This window comes from Hemicordylus capensis, chromosome 14 (genome assembly GCF_027244095.1).
Source record: "Hemicordylus capensis ecotype Gifberg chromosome 14, rHemCap1.1.pri, whole genome shotgun sequence".
In the NCBI taxonomy this organism is placed as follows: Eukaryota; Metazoa; Chordata; class Lepidosauria; order Squamata; family Cordylidae; genus Hemicordylus; species Hemicordylus capensis.
Window position 1 is genome coordinate 17723158 of NC_069670.1, and position 21212 is coordinate 17744369.

A 21212-nucleotide genomic window follows, 5' to 3' on the forward strand; every position below is an offset into this window, starting at 1 on the left:
CACTCAAATTTTTACAAAGATTGGGAGTGGGGGAAATAATTTCTTTTAAAAAATAATTTTCTATATATCAATGTGTCTTCCAGTTCATCTTTCAACATAGTTGTACTAAAACATCCATATTTGCTCTCATATACATATCTACTTCATACCTATATATCTAGTTGTTATATCCTAGTCCTTATTTTCATCATCATCATCATCATCTAGTTTCATTACTGTAACACAATCCCCAACTGTTGTTTTTACATTTCAATCCCCGTTAATAAATCCAAATTCACACTGTTTTTCATATACCGCAGAAAGGGTTTCCAATCTTCTACAAAGCTTTCTATATGACTATCTCTTACTAATACAGTAAGTTTTGCCATTTCTGCATATTCATATGCCTTCATCAACCATCCTTCTCTTGCTGGAATTTCCACAGATCTCCATTTCTGAGCAAGAACCATTCTAGTAAGATATAGAAATAAGTTTATATTTTCTTTTGGGATTTCTTCATTGATTATGCCCAACAGAAAGGATTCAGGTCTCTTGTGAAATACACCTTTAAAAATCTTTTTACATTCATCATCAATCGTATCCCAAAACCTCTTTACCTCCCTGCAGGACCACCACATGTGGTAAAAGGACCCCTCGCTTTCTTTACATAATTTTGGGGATAATTTTTGACCATTCTCCACACACATGCACAATTTCCCTCCCCCAAGCCTTTCTTTGGAGCTGTTAGCCCAGCTAGAGGCCAATTTCCTTGTGCCTGAAGTGACTTCCAGGAATGCCCGTTTGCCCCAGGCCTGGTCCGAGCCCTCGGGGAGACGGTCAAGAGACCAGCACTCCCCAAGGCCACCCATGGCCACTTGCCCTTGGGCTTCCTGAGAGGATTGGGCCTAGTTGCCATTTTGTGGCAACTGCCACACATTTCTCCCTACCTCCCAGCGTAAACATTCCTCTGGGGCTTTGTGGGGGGGGGGATACTGGTTGCCATTCCCCCCCCCCCAAAAAAAGGTGCTTGAACTATGTGTATATCAGGGCACTGGGTGTGGGGAGGTTGAGTAGTGATGCCTGAGAGGAAAAACTTTAAAATCAAAATTTGTTGCTACTACTGCTGCCTAGATAAGCTCCCCCCACAAACCGTGAGGAGCGTACATCCCCGGATGAGGGTGTAAGGCTGCTCCTCAAGAACTGGCCCGTAGTTTATAAAAGAGACCTATTTTTTAGTCACGTTTAAAACAGATACATCCTGTTGAGTTACAGTGCAGCAGCAGATGGGCAAAACAGGAGCCCGCCACTTTGAACGCCAGATCCTCTGCCTCACTAAGTAGCCTTAGGCAAGCATTCTGCATCTGCAGTGAGGGAAATAATGCCGTCCTACTCTACAGGCTTGTTGTGAGCATTACAGCAAGAGCACGGGAACCCCTCTCAAAGGTATATTCTAATTATTATGATAATTGCTGTCCAGCCCTCTCGACTGGCAGTTCATCACTGGAAGCAAATTGATCAATACCAGCCGTAGAACAATCCAAGCCATACAAAATGGATGATGCCTTAAAACACAAACCGTGGTCTGCTTTTTTCTCTACCTGAACAAGCGTCTAGGTCACTTCTCTTCTTTCTTTACAAAGCGGTTCGGTTTACAAGGGAAATGAGAATGTGTGCATCTCGTCTCTGTACTGTGAAACGTGGATGCAGGTGATAAATCCCAATTCTAGGCAAGAAGCCACAGTTCCTATGGGCAGTACAGCCTCTTCTTGCCCATCCTTGGCATGAAAGGCATATTGTGGAGGGGCAAAGCTGCCCGCTTTTATGCCATTTGCAGCAAGAACAAAACACCAGGATCCGTGGGAAGGCCTGGGATTTGCCTGTCCCTTTTCCCCAGCTCCCAAAGCAGCTAGGAATGACTGGCAACCCACAGCTGGGGGCCAGTGAAATGTCACTCTTAAAGCACAGCCGTGCTCACCTTTGTGTCTCTCTCAAACTCTGCAAAGGGAGGCATTTCTTCCCCATCTGGAAGAAACTGCCTTCTGAAAATGCAAGAGGGGAAGCGTAGCTGACCCTTTCCACTCAAAAGGTGTGCGACGAGGATGGGATTCGAACCCACGCGTGCAGAGCACAATGGATTAGCAGTCCATCGCCTTAACCACTCGGCCACCTCGTCTCATAGGGCACAGCTGCCTCCTCCACCTGGTCTATAGTTGTCTTTCCAGGGGGTGGGGTGGGGGGAATCCCTTCCTTTATGATCTCTGCTGCTTTCCCCGCCTCCTTATGAGGACCCCACAACTTTCCCCGCGGTGGCCTCTTTCTCCTATCTCCTGCTTTGTCTTGCGCAGAAACGCCTACCAAAAGAATCAAAACCTCAAGGCAACACGCCCACCACCAACAAAACACACACACACACCCCGCAGGCTTTCAGCAACCTGCTCGCGCCACAGACAGGATTGGGGTTTGGGTGTGCGTGCAGGGCTGGGGAGGGAAATCGCCGCTGCCTTGTGCAAAGGGAGAGGAGGGGCGCGATGCAAGGAGGCGGCAGCGGCGGCGGGGGTGGGTGGGTGTCTCCGTCCCCTTTTTAGGAGGATGGCTGTTGCAATGCATCCTCCTAAGCAGCAGGGGGCGCCGGAGAGAGGGGCTCCCTCCGCTTCCCCAATCTCCCAAATCCTGTGTGTGCACTGCCAAAGAGCTCTCAGATTTCCAAAAGGAAGGAGCGAGGGAGGCGAGCAGCTGCAGGCAGGCGATGCATCGGGACTGATTCTCCTTGCATATTTTCTCCGGGCTCCCTTGCAGGCCGGTGCGCCACCCGCCCGGCCTAGGCTCCGCGCGCAGTTTGCCGAAGGGAAGGCAGGCAGAGGCGAGCCAGAGCCTATGCTGGGCCCGGCTTGAGCCCCCTCCTCTGCTGCCTTGCCCGCCCGCCCATGCACTGCTCCTGCTTCCAGGTGCTGGTGGCGGCGCTGGCCCTGGTGGCTGGCTTGCAGCTGCTGTACTTGGCCCTGCTGTCGGGCTTGCACGGGCAAGATCAGCGCTCCCGCTATGCCGAGCTCTTCCAAGGGCGCCAGTCCCTGCCCAGCGACGGGCACAAGGAGCGGCTCAAGCAGGTGCTGGCCAGCGGGGGGGCCCTGGACGCCAGCCAGCAGTACCGCATCTACTGGGACATGCTCCGCGGCTCTTGGGACGGCGGCGGGGGCCGGCGAGACGTGGTGCTGGTCACCCACACCAGCCTCGGCAACTTGCACCACACCCAGCAGCTGGTAGAGCGCTGGGGGGGCCCCGTCTCGGTGGCCCTCTTTGCCCCGGGCTTGGCCGAGGTCCGCCTGGCCACGGTGATGGTCTACGCCCTGGCCGCCCTCTGCATGCCCGTCCGCCAGCTGGTCCGCCTCCACCTGGTGTGCCACGCCGACCAAGTGGCCACCTTCCCGGAGCTGCAGGACCAGGGCGAGTTTGCCCGCCTGCAGGCCTGCGGGGACGTCTTTGCCAAGCTGGCACAGGTTGGGGCCGGGCGGCGGAATTACGCCATGGACGTGGCCAACGCCTCCTACCCCAACAACCTGCTGCGGAACGTGGCGCGGAGGGTGGTTGGCGGGCACTGGATGCTGGTGGTGGACATGGACATGGTGCCCAGCGAGGGGCTGCGGGAGGATTTCCTGGCCTTCTCCAGAGCCGCCGACGAAGGGACGCCGGGGGTCTTTGTCGTGCCGGCTTTTGAGATCCGCCATACGCGCCGCATCCCTGGCACCAAGACGGAGCTGCTGCAGCTGTACCAAGTGGGCGAGATCCGGCCGTTCTATGAGGAGCTGTGCGCGCGATGCCAGGCACCCACCAACTACTCCCATTGGCTGAATCTCCCCGTGGGCGGCCCCCTGCGCGTGACCTACGAGGTGCAGTGGAGGGACCCCTGGGAGCCCTTCTACATCGGTGCGAGTTCCGTGCCCCCCTACGACGAGCGTTTCAAGCAGTATGGCTTCAACCGCATCAGTCAGGTAGCTACGCTGTTGGGCATCAGCTCTGCTAGTGCAGGGACCAGACCTGGCGCTGGAAAAGGTTTAATTAGAGCTAGGCCTGAAGGGAGGGGCGATCACAGGAACATAGGAAGCTGCCTTATACTGAGTCAGACCTTGGGTCCATCTCGCTCAGTATTGTCTACACTGACTGGCAGCAGCTTCTCCAAGGTTGCAGGCAGGAGCCTCTCCCAGCCCTACCTGGAGATACCAGGGACTGAACCTGGGGCCTTCTGCATGCCAAGCAGATTCTTTACCACTGGACTCGAGCTACGGCCCCATCCTTATAGGACTAGCCCCCTGACATTTGCTTCTTGTGATTTTTCGGGGAGGGGGTTATTCTTGCATGTTGTAGATTGGGGGGAAGCCATCTTCTCTTGTGACCTTGTCCTTTCCCTCTAGGCCTGTGAACTCCACGTGGCTGGGTACCGTTTCTCAGTGCTCAGCAATGCCTTTCTGGTGCACAAGGGCTTCAAGGTGGCCGGCGAGTTCCACGCGCAAAAGGACTCTGAGAATCAGCGCAACAAGCTGCTCTTTCGGCAGTTCAAGCAGGAACTCAAGACTAGATATCCCAGCTCCCCACGGCGGTGCTGACTTCGTGCTTGTGTCCAAGGAGGCACCACTGGGCTTGTTCTAGACTGTGGAGGACTCTAGCATTGCACACTGCCTCGACAAAGATGCCCAACTCAGGGTGTGGATGCTCACCGTCTCTCTTGTAGTATCCAGAGAATTACTCCTGTGCCAATTGGAGGGAGAGGGAGGGAGCGTTGTAGCTAGCCTGTCTATTCTCTCCAAATCCCTTTGTTGCTGCTAAAAATACTTGTGCTTCATTTATGGAAGTCTGTGTATGCACACACCCACACACCCTGACCCCTCCACCTGTGAGCACCTTGGTTTCTGTCAGATAGGAGGAGACCCCCGTTGAATTTTTTTGTAGAGCTTGTTTAGAGATTATTCACCCTGACTTCACATCACCAGGAGTAAATGAAAGGTTCAGGCTTGTTGAAAGAGAATCAAGGACCATAGACAAGACTAGGGACTTCTGGTTCACTCCCCAGTTAGTTCACTTCTGGGATAGTAGCAGGGATGAGGGGATGATGGCCGTAGCTCAATGGCAGAGCATCTGCTTTGCATGCAGAAGGTCCCCGGTTCAGTCCCTGAAGCATCTGGTAGGGCTGGGAAAGACTCCTTCCTGAAACCTTGGATAGCCACTCTCAGTCAGGATAGACAATACTGAGCTAGGTGGACAAATGGTCTGACTCAGTATAAAACAGCTACCTGTGTCCCAGTGATGTCGCCTCTGGTGGATTTTTTCACAGTCTTATACAGAGAAGAAGGGTGGCCTGTGAAATTATCCAAGGTAGTCAGCATAAGGGTGTGTGCTAACCCATCCTGAACTTTTTCGTTTCTTGGTTATGAACCCTGTGATCATTTCTGGTTCTTGATTGTGTGAATAGCCTTCAGCCCATTTCCACTTGCTCAGCTCTTAATGTTTACAGACATTTGATGCTTCTTTTCCATGAGCCAGTGTCACCCTACCCAACATTAAGAGGCACCTTTCTTCCTGTGAAATAATGTTGTATGATTAATTCAGGGATATGGGATGGGGAGAAGAGGTCTTTGGGGTTTGGTGCTAAGCTCTGGGAACTGAGGTCTAGTTGTCTGAATTGAGAAACAAAACCACAAGCAAGGATTCTTGGGTTGTGCCCCGACTTTGCTTCCCAACTTCCTTTTCTGTATCCTGATGTCCCTCCTGGGGCGTAATTTATTCCCACGCTTCAAAAGTACAATCCGTAAATGAATTAAACTGAACCACTTGGATTTAAAGTGCTTGGGTCCCATCAGCTTTATGCCATGTATTCTCACTCCGTTTGTGACACCCACCAGGCACCTTTGATTTTAGAAGTTAAGCATAGGGTGCTTACATACGAATTGGGTGCTAGTGACATTAAGGGATGGCTAGGCCAGACGCCTAACCCTTCAAGCTCTCTGACTAGGTGGTACAAAAACCTCACAGCTGCTGGGGCACTAGCAAAGAACGATTTCATAGCCTCTAGCATGTATCCAGTTAAACCGTGACTTCCTCACCCTCTATGCCAATGGCTCTTGTGGTCCGAATATGTACCATGTAACAGGAGGCATTCCCTTTAACATGGGCAGTGAAATACAAGTTCATGTGCTTTGCTACCAAATAGAATGTCACTATAATGAGATTTGGATGATCCTCTCTAAGATATACAGATGTGGGTTATGTGCATAGAATAATAGCAATGCCTTTTAAGGGTCAAGAGAAGTCTGTATTAAGAGTGTTTTCACTCTTCTTCCGTGGGCATAACAGCCTCAAGAAAACATTCATCCCCCCTTCATTCTCTTCCTTCCCTATGTGCTATGGGCAACTCGCTTCCTCCTTTTGTGGCCTAAATCTCTCCCTTTTCGGCAGAGACATTGGGGGATAAGAAGCCACCCCAAAACTAGTGGCGGCAACCCAGCAACTCGGATTGCATTGGCCTTGTGTGTGGAGACTTCAACATGGGCAACATTGTGGTTATTATGTTCAGCGCCGTCCAGGGTCATAATGCTGGTATAACGAGCAAAGAGCCTGTTGGTGTCAGGATGTGTCATCTAGGATTCTAGCTTGCCCTGTTGGGTGTGCTTTAGGTGGGTTACGGCCATAAAGCACTGGAAAGTGTGATGTTCCTGAGTTGCTGTAGTGATGCGGTTGTTAGCAATCCTGTCAGATGGCGAGGGGGTGAGTAGTGGGAGGATAGTGCCGGTCCCCATGGCAACAGCAGTACCGGATGCCATGGCAACACTAGTCCACCACCACACACACACACACCCCACAAGTTGTAGAGTGTGGCTTTCAGGCCCTTTGAGGAGTTGCCTCTTGGCTGGCTTGAAACTAGCCCTGGTTTCTGTGTCCTGTTTATTGCCACTTAGCCGCGATCCTACTTTTAAATGTGGCCATTTATGCTGCGCATGGAATGAGTCACACCACCACGCCGGAAGGCTGGTGGGTTTATTTTAGCTTATTATTTATTTGTTCGATTCGATTAATGGGTGGATTAATTCAATTCGATCAGTGGGTGGATATGGTTTGGTCTCTATGCTTTGCTTCACTGGGGTCACTTCTATAAGCAGTTCCACACCACACAGTGCAATTGTGCATCCTTTTTGCTTTGCCGGGCTTGGCATCTTGTTGCCATGGAAACGTTGGCCCGTCCCTTTATTTCCGGCTTCCCATAATGCCGCGCGCAAGCAACAACCATAGAGCTCGAGCGAGGCCCAAGCTTGGGAGAGTCTACGTCTATACCTCCCGTTGTGATTGGCTGCCGTTGGCCCGCGGAGCCTAGGAAGAAGAGGACTTCCGGTTGCTAAAGAAGCCAGAGGGGGTCTGCGCCTTCTTCAGCCCCTCCCCCAGGTATGAGGGGGGTCCTGACTCGTTTCCCCACCCATCCCCCTTTTGCGGGTAATGTTGGTCCCGCCCATTCTAGACTTACGCGTTTTCCCCATTGCAAGGCAGCCTTGGGTTAGCCCATTGCATCCCGGGGTGGGGGTATGGGTATGGCTGATTCTTCTCTTATCAAGTTCAGTGTTGGAAGAAAGCGCCTCTTCTCCCCGGGCCCACCCCCGCAGGTACTCGTTAGTCTCTTCCTCCCTGGAATTTGCTGGAGAGGCGGTTGAGTCCATTGCAGTCTGAGGGCGAGGCTTACAAAAGAAGCTGCTTGGTCCCAAATGGCTTCCTCTGCCGAATGGCTCTTGCCAAGCAAAGGCTGTTGGAGTGGGGATTGCCTGCCACACTTTTCCTCCCCCCTCCCTTTTTACTTCCTTCCTTTCCTCGCAAGTCTCCTGTGCCTTGAACAGCAGCTCAACAGGCAGACTCCCAACAGGTAGATGTCCCCATCTTTAGCCATATACACCTGTTGAATTTCTGCCTGTCGCCCGACAGGTTTAAACTCGATTTAGTTGTTTGTGTGTTTGGATTGAGATTGATTTCCCTGCCGCCCCTTCCAGAAAGCCCTCAAAGTGCAGGAAGGTTCCCGGAGTGAGGCTAGGAGGTGACCAGCTGATCCTCCCAACCACCCCCATTTTGCCTGGGAAGGGAGGACACAAGTAAAGAAACAATCAGGCACATACATCATGTCCAAAGGAGCTGCAGGTCAGCTGGGCTTTTACTCCTGAGGATCCTGGAGGCTTCCGAGGAAGCTGGAGGGGATCATAGCAGCTTGCACAGGAAACCTCTGACTGGCTGACTTGGTTTATTTCTGGTTAGCAGCGAATTATTCCTCCGATGCTGCCTCTCTACTCCTAAGGGAAATTACCCCCCATGCAGAGGAACAAAGCCACAGACAGAGAAGTCGGACCAGCCTTCCTCCAGCCTTCTCTGTCTGACAGCAGGGAAGCCTCTAGGATGATCAGCGGTCAGAGCTTGGCTGGCGCATGGCTACCACGTGATATGACGAGAGTAACAGGCAGCCAGGGGGGCCCGAGTGTGTGCCTGGATGGGAGAGACAGACGTAGCCAGACAGACGTGGTTTTGCCTCCGCTCCGAACCCCTAATTGGTTTTCCCTTCAGGCTGAGACGCTGAATCAGACCTAGGTGCCCTTAAAAAACAAAACTCAGATTTTGAATGCATCTGGAGAAAACATTTCAGGAGCCCTCATGCTGAGTAATTCTCTCTGCTTCCAGTAGTTGAGAGAGGGGGAGGCAAAAAGCAATACAGGACACGGAGTCTCTTGCCCCCTGGCCTGCCCCGCTGACAGCTTAAAAAGTAGCAGCTGCCTCTCTGGGTGACAGTTTGCCAGGAATGGATAACCTCCTACTTGCTTGCCTGGCCTCGCAGTCTTAAGGACTAGAAACTTGCCTTTAACAAAAGAGCCAGGGAAGCTGATATTCTCCCAAGTGGTGAGCATACCACTTGGAGCATACGGGTAGCGCACTGTGGCATTGCAAGGGTGATGGTCTGAGTCTGTTTCGCCCCTTCACAGGTTGGTCGCTTTCTCTTTTCCCTTCCCTCGACTCGGGCACCCTGCCTCCACGGAGCACCATGCCCGTCCAGCCCCTGCCCAAGGAGGTGGAGGCAGAAGGCGACTCAGCGGCTGAGATGAACGGGGAAGAAGAGAGCGAGGATGAACGCAGTGGCGGCAGCCAGTCGGAATCGGAAGAGGAGAGTTCAGGTAGCTGGCGGGGAGAAGGAGCCCCCAGTTTCTTCCACAGGGGCTTGGGGGCAGGGGAGGCCCAGGACTCAGTGGCAGTGCTGCATAAGAAGCGGCCTTATACCGAGTCAGGCCCTTGGTCCATCTTGCTCAGTTTTGTCTACACTGGCCGAAACAGTGGCTCTCCCAGGTTTCAGGGAGGAGTCTTTTCCCAGCCCTACCTGGAGATGCCGCTAGGGATTGAAGTAACGGTAAGCATCCTCCCGGATTATCCAATTTGGCTGCAGTTTCGTAAATAAAACACGTAGATAAGTGGGGAGGCACAAAGAATCGTGGGGCAGGGCAAAGAGAAGGAGTCTCTTCCTTCCTCTCTGCCAGTGAGTTCTGCTGCTGCAGTCTTTCTCCTCCACTCAGGAAGTCGCCACTTTCCTACACCTTCATAAGGAGGAGAGATTTGTAGGGAGTGGTGGGTTGTTTCCTTCAGAAAAGCCGAAAGCCACAGCCATGCAGAATGCACGCTGCTCTGTTTGTGAGCCCCTTTCCATAGTCGCTCACAACATGGCATGAACTGTGGTCCCTCACAACTGGGAAATTTATCCACAAATTCCTGACAGAATCTCAGAACAGTTCCAGTGATCACTGTTATACTGAGCCAACTGTGTTGGTGACTGGTTCCACTGAGCTCTTCAGAGCCACCACATGCTTTGGAATGGGAAGAGCTCTGTGCAATTCAGAAGCTTCCTCGCCTTTTTCTAAAACCTGGCTTTTCTTAAAGAAATTCCAGTGTAGCCAATGTTGCTGAATTCTCTTGTGCCCCGAGGTGATGAGGCACAGGAGGATGGCTACTTGGCATGTGTCGTATGTTCTTTCTGCAGAAATGGATGAAGAAGACTATGAGCGACGCCGGTCCGAGTGCTTGGATGAAATGTCGGACTTGGAGAAGCAGTTCTCCGAACTGAAAGAAAAGTGAGTTGCCCCTTCTCTCTCCCTGTGTTTCCTGCAAGGAGCAGCTTTATACGTAGCAACATTCTAGTCCTCAAGAGAGGGCCACAGCAGTAGCCTGTCAATCTTGCATAATTACTCACTAAACACGAAACAAGAAAAGCTTCTGCAGTGTACAAGTGGTTTGCGCGCACTTTAAGCCAGTGTTCAGTGATACCTTCTTCCTAACAGAAATCGCTTGCTTCAAGCCGGGAACTCGGTATGCTAACAACCTTTGTTAATTCAGCTGGCAGCAGTATTCAGTTATTACCTACCCAACCCCATTTTCTGCTGAAACAGAAATCGCTTGCCTCAAGCCAGGAACTCGGTATGCTAACCACCTTTATTAATTCGGCTGTCAGCAGTGTGCAAACAAGGCTGTGTCTTCGTCAGTAACTTTGGAAGGCATAAACATGTGCCATCACAAAGCAATCGGGAATATTCAGACATGTATGAAGCAGTGGATGCTTTTAAAATAACTCATCTGGTAATTAGATATTATCTTTGTAAATCTGTGTTCCCAAAGCTTCCTGTGCCCGCTGATTCTCTCATGCAGGATACTCCGACCGCTGTTGTGACTGGGGGTGATGGGAGTTGTATTCCAACAGCATCTGGGTAGTATACAAATATGTTAATAAATTAATTAAAATAAAATAAAACCCTTACTCAAAAGGTTTTAAACGATTTTTATCCCTGAAGATCTGTTTATTTTTAGTGGTGGTTGTCTTGTTGATCACTTTGCTGAACTGTGACTGCAGTTTGTGCTTTCTTACTGTTTCGGGTGTTTTAAGAAAACGCTTCTTGACGCAATGCAGAATTAACCTGGGGAACTGACTGCCACAAGATGCCATGGTGGCTGCTAACTGAGATTGCTTTCAAAGGAGATGAGACTTGTTCACAGAGGATTATATCAGTAGCAATATCTATGAACATCAAGTGTCCCTCGGGAGAGAACTGCGGGGGTGGGGGAGGCAGGCAAAGGTGCCATCACGTGTCTGTTCCTGGATCCGCTCAAGAATTGCCCCATCTGTTTCTCCCTTCCCACATATTAGAAGGAACGGATCGTTCTCTGTGTGTCAAGTTTAGTTGAATTCAGCCTTTTGAAATTCTGGTTTTTTCCTTTCTTTTCCTCCTCACTCCTGAGTCCATTTATATGGCCTCTTTCTTGAACCTGTATATATATATACTTGGACCCATATCTATGGTTATTAGCAGCCTGAGCCCTTGTGATAAGGCAGAAGCTTAGATGTGGATCTTAGATTTTAGGTCTGAAGACTACGCAATAGCATAATGCGCTCGCCATGTTGGGAAGCCGTCTTCCTCTGGTTGCCGGTGGCAGAACCAACCACAGGGAGTGGACGGCTACAATCCCCATAATCCCTAGCCAAGGCCATTGCAGCTAGGGATTATGGGAGCTGTAGTCCCCAACATCTGGGGATCCCTCTTCAAGGGAACACTGGATGTGTCCATCATGCCTGCTTGTGGGGTTCTCTCTCGGGTTGGGTCCAGCCAGGCAGTTCCCATCTACATGTGGTTGCTTTCCTCCACTCACCCCCAAGAGTAGGGATTTCCCTATTCTTAAGCCCTTGTCATATTTATTTCTACATACATACATTTATATCCCTCCAAGGAGCCCAGAGTGATGGAACCGATAATTATGTTTCTCCCCACAACAACACTGTGACTGAGAGAGACGTGACTGGCCCAGAGTCACCCAGTGAGTTTCATGGCCGAATCGGGATTTGAACTCGGGTCTCCCCGGCCCGAGTCCAGCACTCCAACCACTGCGCCCCGCTGGCTCTCGATAGGGCCGGCTAGATGCCCAGCCCAGCGTCTCTGCTCCCTTGCAGGCTTTTCAAGGAGCGTCTGAGCCAGGTGAAGGCCAAGCTGGAGGATGTGATGTCGGGGAAAGCGGCAGAGTATCTCGACCCCCTGGGGGTGCTGCAGAACCACATGCAGATCCGGATCGAAGTGGCTGGTGAGCAGGGGCCGCAGCTGGTCGGTGGCGGTGGGTCGCGTGGCTCGGGTGGGCCAGCATCCGGCCAGGGGGCAGTGGCCAACTTCCAGAAAGATGGGGGCAAGGATCCAGATCTCCCCAAGAGCCCTGCCGGCTTATCCCCAGGTAGGCGATGGCCACTTGGTGGGGATGGGAAAGTGTGCATTCTGCCCATGCTCGGAAGTCCTCTCTTCCATGGCTGGGCCCTGGCGTTGAAAAGAGGGTTGTGGGGTTGGCTTTCACAGGACAGAGACTTGTGTTCCATCTCCGACACTTTGCCTTTCCTCAGGGATCTATCGAGGTTTCTGCCTGGAGGTGATCCACCACAAGCATCGGTGTGAGCTTCAGGGAGCCCAGCAGCACCTGGAGGTCAGGCCCTGTTCTTGCTCCTTGTTTTACTTTTTTTAAATCCCTGGGGACAAAGGACCTTCCTTCCTTCCTTGTCCTCCCTTCTCCAGGAGAATCCGAAATGGCAAAGCGATTGGAGGAGATGCCTCCTCCTCCCTGACCCTTGAAACCCACAGCTAAAAAGAGACACAAGAAGGAAATGGCATCAAGAGATGTTTGAAGCAAAATACAAATTGCAAAACGATGGGTTAGCTTTTGAATTTCGCAGAACTCTTTCTCGGGCTCCAGAACAAGGAAAGACGGCAGAAAAACAGAGGTTGCTGTTAGAGAGTTCTGGTAGCAGCCCCCCTCTGCAGCACATCACGGTCCTGAGAATGGAGGGCTTTTAAGTGAGTTTTGTCTGAGAGGGAAACGGCTCATCCTCACAGGCGAAGGTCCTTCAGGCTGCCCCGTTCACGGCTGCAGGGCTTCCTCCCTGTGGAACTGCACACGCTCAGAGAAGCAAGTAGACAGAGGCCTTCAGTGGATCAGTAAAGCCCGGTCAACTTTACTGAACAATGAACTCTTTCTCTTTCATAGCTTGTCGTTCCCTGGTGGAGCATCTGATGTGCATGCAGAAGGTCCCGGGTTCCATCCCTGGCAGCATCTCCCGGTCGGGCTGCTGCCTGCAACCTTGGAGAGCTGCTGCCAGTCAGAGTAGACCGTACTGAGCTAGATGGACCAAGGGATGGTATAAGGCAACTTCCTATGGTCGTATCCCCCAAACTCTGGTGTGTGTCGCATCCCAAAGCCTAGAGCCATCAAAGGTTTAACATGGGAACATAACAAGTTGCCTTCTACTGAGTGAGACCATTGGTCCATCTAGCTCAGTATTGTCTGCACTGACTGGCAGCAGCCCTCCAAGGTTGCAGGCGGGAGTCTCTCCCAGCCCTACCCGGAGATGCTGCCAGGGATTGTGCCTGGGACCTTCTGCATGCAAAGCAGATGCTTTGCCACTGAGCTTCTGTATGGCCCCATCCTCTCAGCGACAGCCATTTTTGCCGAAGGCAATGGACTGCGTTCTGCATTTCTGGCCTCCAGTCCCAATTTGGAATGTATGTGTCAGCTCTCCGCACGGATCTTTTATACGTGAGTTTGCAGGACACAACAATCAACTCTGCAGACAATAATTAGCAAATGACAAGGCGGCTCTTGAGCACGAAGCTGGCGGGATGTTTCCTGCTGACCGGCATCTTTGTGTCTGACTTCATGAGTGTAATGAAAGAGCCCTTGCTTCTTTAACTGTTGGAAAGGCGCGTTAGGGAAACTGGCCTAGCTTCGGGCTACCTCCCCACAAATTATACCCTTGTGAGGACATGACTGGAGGAGCCCTTTCTGATTTCTTCTCCACACGAAAAGCTAAAATCCTCTCCAGATGGCTGGAGTTCACCTTGCTTACGCAGACAATAAGGTCCCCTGTGCCTCTTAAGACACATCAGCAACTGCCTTCTGTTGAGTCAGACTCTTAGCCTGTTGATTTGGCTATTGTCCACTTCAGGGCTGCAGATGTTGGCCTACAACTCCCATAATCCCTGGCTATTGGCCACTGTGGCTGGGGATTGTGGGAGTTGTAGTCCAAAAATGGCTTGGGGTGGGGAGTGGGAAAAGTTGAGCAGGCCTGGTCTAATTTGAAGCATGGATGGCCCTAGCTGGAGATGTTGCCAGGGATTGAATTTGGGACCTTCACCATGTGAAGCAGGTGCTCAGCATCAGCACTTCTGTAACATGGGGGTCGGGGGGGGCAGAATCAAGCATGGGCCCCCAGATGCTTCTGGACTACAGCTCCCATCATCCTTTGGACATTGCAGCTGAAGTTTATGGGAGTTGTAGTCCAGCAAGATCTCGGACTCTTCTTTGAGAATCTCGGCTATAAGGCTTTTCTGGTAGACTTGTGAATCACGATAAGGCAAGCCAAGTCAGGAGATATGAAAATGTGACAAAAGAAGTAAGCCCAGGTATACACAGCACCCCCAAGACAAATAAGCAGTGGTCCCTCTCCTTTTATCACAAAGTTGGAAAGGACTTTGAAAGGCCTCCAGCCCCTTCCCTTGTTCCGTGCAGAATCCATTACAGCATCCCTAAGAGACGGCCATCCAGCCTCTGTTTGGAAACCTTCAGCAAGAGAGAGCCCACCACTGCATGAGGCAGGCTGTTCCACTGTCTAACAAGCCTCACAGTTAGGAAATTATTCTCGATAAATCTAGCCTAGATCTGCTTCCTTGTAAGTTCAACCCATTGGTCCTAGTCCTGTCCTCAGGACCAACAGAGAGCAGCCTGAATTGGTTTCCTCCTAATTTTGAGGATATAAAAGTCTGCTGCTGTTTGGAGCCGTCTCTGATAGTACTTGGGTCCCTTTGTATAAGGCAGAGAACAGAACATAGTGTCGCCTTTATGTTTCAGTTATTGTCCTAAATATAGGAATTTGCTTTAAGTGCTGCTAGTTGACCAATGAGCCACCTAATGGCGCAGTTGGGAAATGACTTGACTAGCGAGCAAGAGGTTGCCGGTTCGAATCGCTGCCGGTATGTTTCCCAGACGATGGGAAACACCTCTATCAGGCAGCAGCAATATAGGAAGATGCTGAAAGGCATCAGTTCATACTGTGTGGGAGGAGGCAATGGTCAACCCCTCCTGTGTTCTACCAAAGACAACCACAGGGCTCTCTGTGGCCGCCAGGAGTCGACACTGACTCAGCGGCACAACTTTACCTTGACTTTAGTTGACCCATAGGAGCCAAACTGGACAGTAATGAAAAGAGAGTGCCCCAGATCCTCAGTGTTGCTTTGCTGCCTTGCAGAGTGAGAAGCTGCTGTTGTACGACACCCTTCAGGAACGCCTGCTGGAACGGATCCAGCGCTTGGAGGATGACCGGCACAGCGTGGACCTCACCTCCGGTCAGTGCAAAAGGGCTCTCTCCTGTCCCTGTCCCCATTGACCCTGCTGACTTCTCTCCAGAGACCCCCACGGTTGCCACCACCGATCTAGAGAAGTTGATGTTATGAGCAAGCGGATTTCGCAAACGAGGAAGGCTTTGAAAAGAACTGGGGGTTAGTTTGTGTGTGTGTTCTAAACTGTGGCCTTCCACTTCCCGCCTCCTCGGATGTGAACAAATTTGCATTGCCTAAGGTGGAAGTGCATAGAGACAGTATATTGTGGATTCTCTTGTTGCTGCTTCTCTGACGTTCACAACACGTGCTGTGTGGCAGGGTCTCTGTTATCATGCAGTGCAGCTGGTCCTTAGAAAGAATCCTGGGAAATGTAGTTGTTGAAAGGAGCCAAACGTACTCTGGCTAGAGATTGTTTGCAGAACTACAGTGTTCCCAGGATTCCCTGGAGAGAGGGAATCGCTATTGGGCCCATGTCACTCGAGTTTAGGTAGTCCTCAGTGCTGAAGTCTGTTTGGGGGCTTCTCCTGTTCTTCTTTCCCCTAGAATGGTGGGATGACAAACTTCGACCAAAGCACAGTTCGAAGGAATGGGATGCTCTCCGGCCCGGCAAGAGGAAGAAACCGCCACTGGTGTCCGATATCCTTTTGTTCTTTTCCTCTGATCTCCCCAACCGATATCAAAAGAACAGATTTGCCTTGTGAGAAGTGCTGGTGCATGGGTTATGATGCCGAGATGCAAAGGTGGGGAGGGTGATTTTAACAGCAGTGCAGAAGGTTTGCCCTCTTCAACTTCTGATGCAGGAGAGAGAAAAGCCGCACCTGTTGAAACGCAGCCCGTAATCCCAGCTGGAGAAGGGTGTGGGGCGAAAGTATCTTGGCTCAGCAGTGTGTAGGTACCTCCTTAACGCCTCTCTCCAACGCCCGTACATTGTCTATATGTTGCATGATATTGATATCATGGAGGACTGGACGGCCATCAAGAAGGTGAGCTGGGGAAGGGACCTTCTCTTTAGCCTTGTGGGTATAGAAGCTGGTACTCTCCAGTCCTCTTAATAGCCCTGGGTGGTGATCTGGGGGGCGGCTGCATCTGGGAAGCTGGTCTTGCTGGTTTGGGAGATAGTGCTGTGCTTTATTTCGATCAATGACCAGAACAAAAAAGAGAGAGAGAGAGAGACATCATAAAATGGCAATACGCAGCTTGCATGCAATGTAACAAAACTTGACCACAGAATTAGTACTCATACTATCAAATTTAGACAGTAATAAATCAAGATAAAAGTCATCTGAACGGCCAGGAAAAGGGTGAAATAAAATCTAAACGGGCATCCCTGTAGAGGTCACGGTACAGAATAAAATGTGTAGTAGATAGCGCTGTACTTTTAGCCTCTTGATTCAGCATGTGTGCAACTGGGAAATTCCACAGAGAAAAAAGGGAGATTCCCTGCCCCAGAGGGGCTCCAAATCTAAGAAGAAGCACAAGAAGGGAGACCCCAGCAGCAACCGCTGGGAGGGATGCCTTGTTGGGCTGAATAGGGCCTGTTGCTCTCTCCCCTTGGCTAATATATGAGAACCACCACTTCAAAGGTGCCTCGTGGCCCAGTTGTGCAGCCGTTCACACCAAACGTATATGAGTGTACAGACTTTGGTACACTTCATACAGCGTAATGTCTGAACAGGGCTAAAAACTGCGGGTAATATGGAGCATTTGGGTCCCCGTCCTTCTGCGCCAAATCATGGGCTGAATTCTCCGCTTAGAAAAGGCCCTCCTTGTGGCAGGGAGGGATGGATCCATTTTGGTCAAGGCCTCTCGCATTTGTCTGATCGTTCTGTACAAGGAGGCAACCTTGATTCGGCTCAAGGATGTCCCACTGGGAGTCCGCTCTGACATCTCGCTTGGACTCGGCACTGCTCCTAAATGCTGTGAAGGGGAGGTTGAGTTCTGAGATGCCTTCCCCGTCTCCTCCTTTTTCTAACTCGGGATGGGTCTCTGCCTTGGCACAGAGAAGGCTGGAGACTGCCAAGCGGCCCAAGGATTTCCGCAAGGCACCCAGGAGAGTGTCTGGCTCCCTCTCACCACCGCCTCATTCTTCCTTCCTAGGCTAAAGCCGCAGTGTCCCCTCCGAAGAGGAAGCAAGAAGGCAAGAATCCTGTCCCTTCCCCTCGGTGGCAGGGAGGCTGTCTTGGGTCTGTTCCCACCATCCAGGAGAACCCTTGTGGAGCTGGGAGGGGGCAGGCTGACCCTGAGGTCCAAACACAGACCCGTTGCCCTAGTCCTTGGGGGAGACGCGGGTGTTTGTGGGCTGGTGGTGGTGGTTATTAATTCGATTTCTATACCGCCCTTGCAAAAACGGCTCAGAGCGGTTTACACAGAGAAATAATACATAAATAAGATGGAACCCTGTCCCCGAAGGGCTCACAATCTAAAAAGAAGCATAAGACAGACACCAGCAACAGTCACTGGAGGTCCTGTGCTGGGGGTGGAGAGGGCCAGTTACTCTCCCCCTGCTAAATCAAGAGAATCACCACATTAAAAGGTGCCTCTTTGCCAAATTAGCAGGGGTTAGCATGTTCCTCTTTGCATGCAGTTTGGCACTCCTCAGGATCTTGGATTTAAAAAAAAAGACATTAAGCAAGTTTCTCACCATTCTGGCTTCAGGGATGGATTTTTTGTTTTAAACTGTGGGTGTTATTTGGAGTTGCTACAGAAGCCAAGAGGGGGTCTGTGCAGACTCTCATCCCATTATTCCAGCAGCCCACACATGTCTAATGCTCAGCCTTCCATCCCTCAAGAGAAATATCTAGCCCTTGGGAAAACCTGGGTCCTGGGAGCATCAAAACCAGTGCCAATTGGAGCTAAGCTAATGGACTATGGGGTGGCTTGCAGAATTGGTGTGGGATTTCTGCTTCTCTTTTCCTCCGTCCCCTCCTTCCTCCAGGCCTGGTGAAGGCTGAGAAGCGGGCGTCCCCTACGCGGTACTCTGCCCACTGCGAAGAGGGCCACCTCCACTATGAGGGCGACATCTATGCCAGAGGGCAAAGCATCTCCTTGCAGGTCGGGGATGAAGCGCCTGTCCAGTGAGTGCAAAAGTGCAGCAACCGGGGTGATGGGGGGTGGATTCCCCGGCTGAGGATATTGGTCTGTCACAGGATGCGACTGGGCCTCTTCTTTTCAGTGGGGCTTGTGCCCAGAGAACTTGCCCGTAGATCAGGCCCATGCGAAGTAGGGAAAGAGGTGGGAGGTGCAAGCTGAGCTTTCTGGCTCAGAAGTTCAGTCTCCTCCCAAAGGTCGTCTTCATCCAGCCCTAAAGAGATAATAGCTCAGAATTTTGCAAGCCAACCCAGACCCAGCCTTGAACCCATCTTGCACAATCTTTGAAGCAGATTACCTGATTCAGGCCAGGGAGGGAGGGCCGCTCGAATATCCCAGAATTGCAAGGGGTGGGTGGGGTTGATTTGTTTGAGAAAGAAAGGCCTTTGAGTATATAAAATCCCCTCCCGGGGGCCCCTCTAAATTCTTGAAATAAGTGAGTAAAGACTTGTGGGGGCAGAATTTCCCCCTTTCTAGCAGGGATGTCTTCAGCCTTGCATAGTCTGCTTTGTTCTTCTTAAAATTTATTTTAAGAATTAGAATCTCTGTGGACCACCACCATGCATTAAATGTGCAGAAGAACCAAGTTGCACCCTCTTGATAGTTACAGCACAACTGATCTGTGTCGGGTGGTCCTGTGGATGCACTCTTGGTTTGGAATAGAAGTGCCTTGCAGAGAGATCTGCCCCAGAGAGCTTACAGTCTAAAACAAGGCACTGGGGAGAAGGCAGAGAGGTAGAACAGGCAAAGGGGGAAAAGGGATCATTCAAAACTGTAACTTCATTCTTGTTGCAGCTTGTGGGGTGGGTGGGTTAGTAAGACGTGTGTGGGGTGGGGTTGTGGAAGAGACTTGAAGAAATTGGGGGGGGGGGCAGGGTTCCCTGCAACAGGGGATCCCAGCAGTTGTTGCCTGTGACTCCCAGCATCCCCAGCCCAAAAGTCACTGCAGCAGAGGAGGCTGGGAGTTGTAGTCAACCACATCTGGGATTCCCTGTTACAGGAAGCACTGGTGGGCATCTAGGCATCTGAGCTTCCCTGTCGTCCCGTCCCCCCCCCCCCCCGCTCGCTTTAGTTTCTCTCTCCTAACCCTTTTCCCTCTTCCCAAGAGCCGTGATCACCGCCATCAGCACGGGAGAGGTTTGGCTCCGCAGGGCGGATGGCAGCAAAACCAAAATCTACGTGTCCCAGCTCCAGAAGGGCAAATACTCGGTCCACAGAGCCTAGTGCCCGCTGGGGGGGCCGCGGCCTCTGCTCCCCGCTTCTGGATCCCGAACAGCCCTCCAAAGGAGCCGGTGGTCGCAACACCCCCTCTCTGTGCCTGCTTGGGCTGGGCCCGTGGGAAGCCGCTTGCCGCCATGGGTCGCCTGCAGCTGGGACGGGACGACAGCCCTCCTGCCGTGGGATGCTCCCACCCCCACCCCACTGGTTCTGCTGCCGTTCTGATTGGGCTTGCCGTCTGTGTCCTCCCTCTCCTTGGGGACGATGGGGGTGGGAGGGTGCAAGCACTTATTTCTCCAAGAGACCTCAAATAAAACACCAAAGTGAGATTCTTCCCCGGCCCCTCTGTTGGCTTTTAACTTCCACACTTGCGGTCTCTAAGTTTGGGTGCCGGCAGAAATGCCCCTGTTTGGGAACCAGCAGAGCTGCTGCCCGTCTGGGTCGACACTCCTGAGCTGGATGGACTGAGGGTCTGACTCGGTATCCGGCAGCACTAAATGTTCACGTTTAAGAGGGCAAGGACTGGAGCACTGCAGAGCTCAGTGCTCTGCATCCAGAAGGTCTCGGGCTCAATAGTCCCCGGAGGCATCTCCCAGGTATTGCTGGGAAAGACCCTCCGTTGCTGGTCTGTAGAGAGAATCCTGAGCTAGTTGGACTCATTCAGCAGCTGCCTACGTTCAAGAACAGACCACCCTCCCTCTTAAGAAGATCTCCCGACGTTTTGCCTGCCTGAACTAGTGACCGTGTGCTTGAGCATGTGCAGAGTGCCTTTTCCTAGCACCGGGGAGGTGTCCACTCTAGCATCTCTCCTGTGAGGAAGGGGCTGGGGGATGAATTGGGAGCCAGGATAGAACCGAGGGAGCCTGACCTCACTCCCTTTTTCTCGGAGCCAAGCAAGAGCCCAGGTGCCCTTCCTCTCTCTTGCTTGCCCTCTCGGCTCTTAAGCTGTACTCCCTCACGAGATGGTAGTCCTCCACTGCAGACCCCTTTTAGGCAAAATTGCAAATTCTTTCGTCCCAGAATACTTGAAATAGCCCATGGGGGTGAATAACTCTGGCAAGGCCACAGTTGTGCCTGTCTGCCTCCCGCCCAAGTTGATGGATGTCCTCAGATGTTTCCAGGGGAATGGGGCAGCAGCCAGTCACGGATCCTCTATGGGGCGGGGCTGCTGGGGGCATCAGGCAGGGGGTGCCAGAAGAACCCCTGAGACGGCGGCCTCAGCCCATGCAGGGGGAAGCCCACCGGATCAGGCTGGATACCTGCTGAGCTGCTCTAAATGGAAACAAACGAAGGGAATTTAAAGCCTCTCGGTAAACTTTAAATCTGTCACAGACAGGCAGCAAATCGGGAGAAGGCTGCCGAAGGTGTAGCAACTGTGCGGGGAGCTGTTTCCCACTCCGCTCTGGAAGGATGCAGAGGGTGGCTCTGTGCAGGCGCAAACCCCTGTGTGCCGATGCCCAGAGACCACCACCACCACCACGAAGAAGTTCTTGGAGAGCTGCTGCCAGCCAGGGT

General features: G+C 51.9%; 2 protein-coding genes and 1 non-coding gene across 5 annotated transcripts; 2 read left to right on the top strand and 1 right to left on the bottom strand.

Moving 5' to 3' along the window:
- Positions 1-2070: 2070 nt before the first annotated feature.
- Positions 2071-2152, bottom strand: TRNAS-GCU (transfer RNA serine (anticodon GCU)). The gene has a single exon. It is a non-coding gene; the product is annotated as a tRNA-Ser (tRNA).
- Positions 2153-2619: 467 nt separating this feature from the next.
- Positions 2620-5810, top strand: B4GAT1 (beta-1,4-glucuronyltransferase 1). Its single transcript, XM_053279003.1, has 2 exons — positions 2620-3965; positions 4386-5810. The coding sequence occupies exons 1-2, from the start codon at positions 2904-2906 to the stop codon at positions 4575-4577; spliced, it is 1254 nt and encodes a 417-aa protein (XP_053134978.1). The 5' UTR covers positions 2620-2903; the 3' UTR covers positions 4578-5810.
- A 1343-nt stretch (positions 5811-7153) lies between these two features.
- Positions 7154-20031, top strand: BRMS1 (BRMS1 transcriptional repressor and anoikis regulator). 3 transcript variants are annotated; one of them, XM_053278103.1, is made up of 11 exons: positions 7154-7404; positions 8973-9161; positions 10016-10106; positions 11972-12099; positions 12407-12486; positions 15302-15398; positions 15936-16028; positions 16311-16375; positions 17490-17529; positions 18328-18466; positions 19586-20031. In XM_053278103.1, exons 2-11 carry the CDS (start codon positions 9032-9034, stop codon positions 19701-19703), a joined length of 981 nt encoding a protein of 326 aa, XP_053134078.1. In that variant the 5' UTR covers positions 7154-7404; positions 8973-9031; the 3' UTR covers positions 19704-20031. The 3 variants fall into 3 exon arrangements, with proteins under 3 accessions (XP_053134078.1, XP_053134079.1, XP_053134080.1); XM_053278104.1 differs by lacking the exon at positions 7154-7404 and adding an exon at positions 7480-7619; XM_053278105.1 differs by lacking the exon at positions 7154-7404 and adding an exon at positions 7682-7873.
- Positions 20032-21212: the final 1181 nt, after the last annotated feature.

Excerpts from the sequence above, each read along its gene's own strand:
- B4GAT1 (XM_053279003.1), top strand. The coding sequence starts at position 2,904 with ATGCACTGCTCCTGCTTCCAGGTGCTGGTGGCGGCGCTGGCCCTGGTG. Across the intron at positions 3,966-4,385 it reads GCTTCAACCGCATCAGTCAG|GCCTGTGAACTCCACGTGGC; the intron begins GTAGCTACGCTG and ends CTTTCCCTCTAG.
- BRMS1 (XM_053278103.1), top strand. The coding sequence starts at position 9,032 with ATGCCCGTCCAGCCCCTGCCCAAGGAGGTGGAGGCAGAAGGCGACTCA. Across the intron at positions 9,162-10,015 it reads ATCGGAAGAGGAGAGTTCAG|AAATGGATGAAGAAGACTAT; the intron begins GTAGCTGGCGGG and ends TTCTTTCTGCAG. Across the intron at positions 12,487-15,301 it reads GAGCCCAGCAGCACCTGGAG|AGTGAGAAGCTGCTGTTGTA; the intron begins GTCAGGCCCTGT and ends GCTGCCTTGCAG.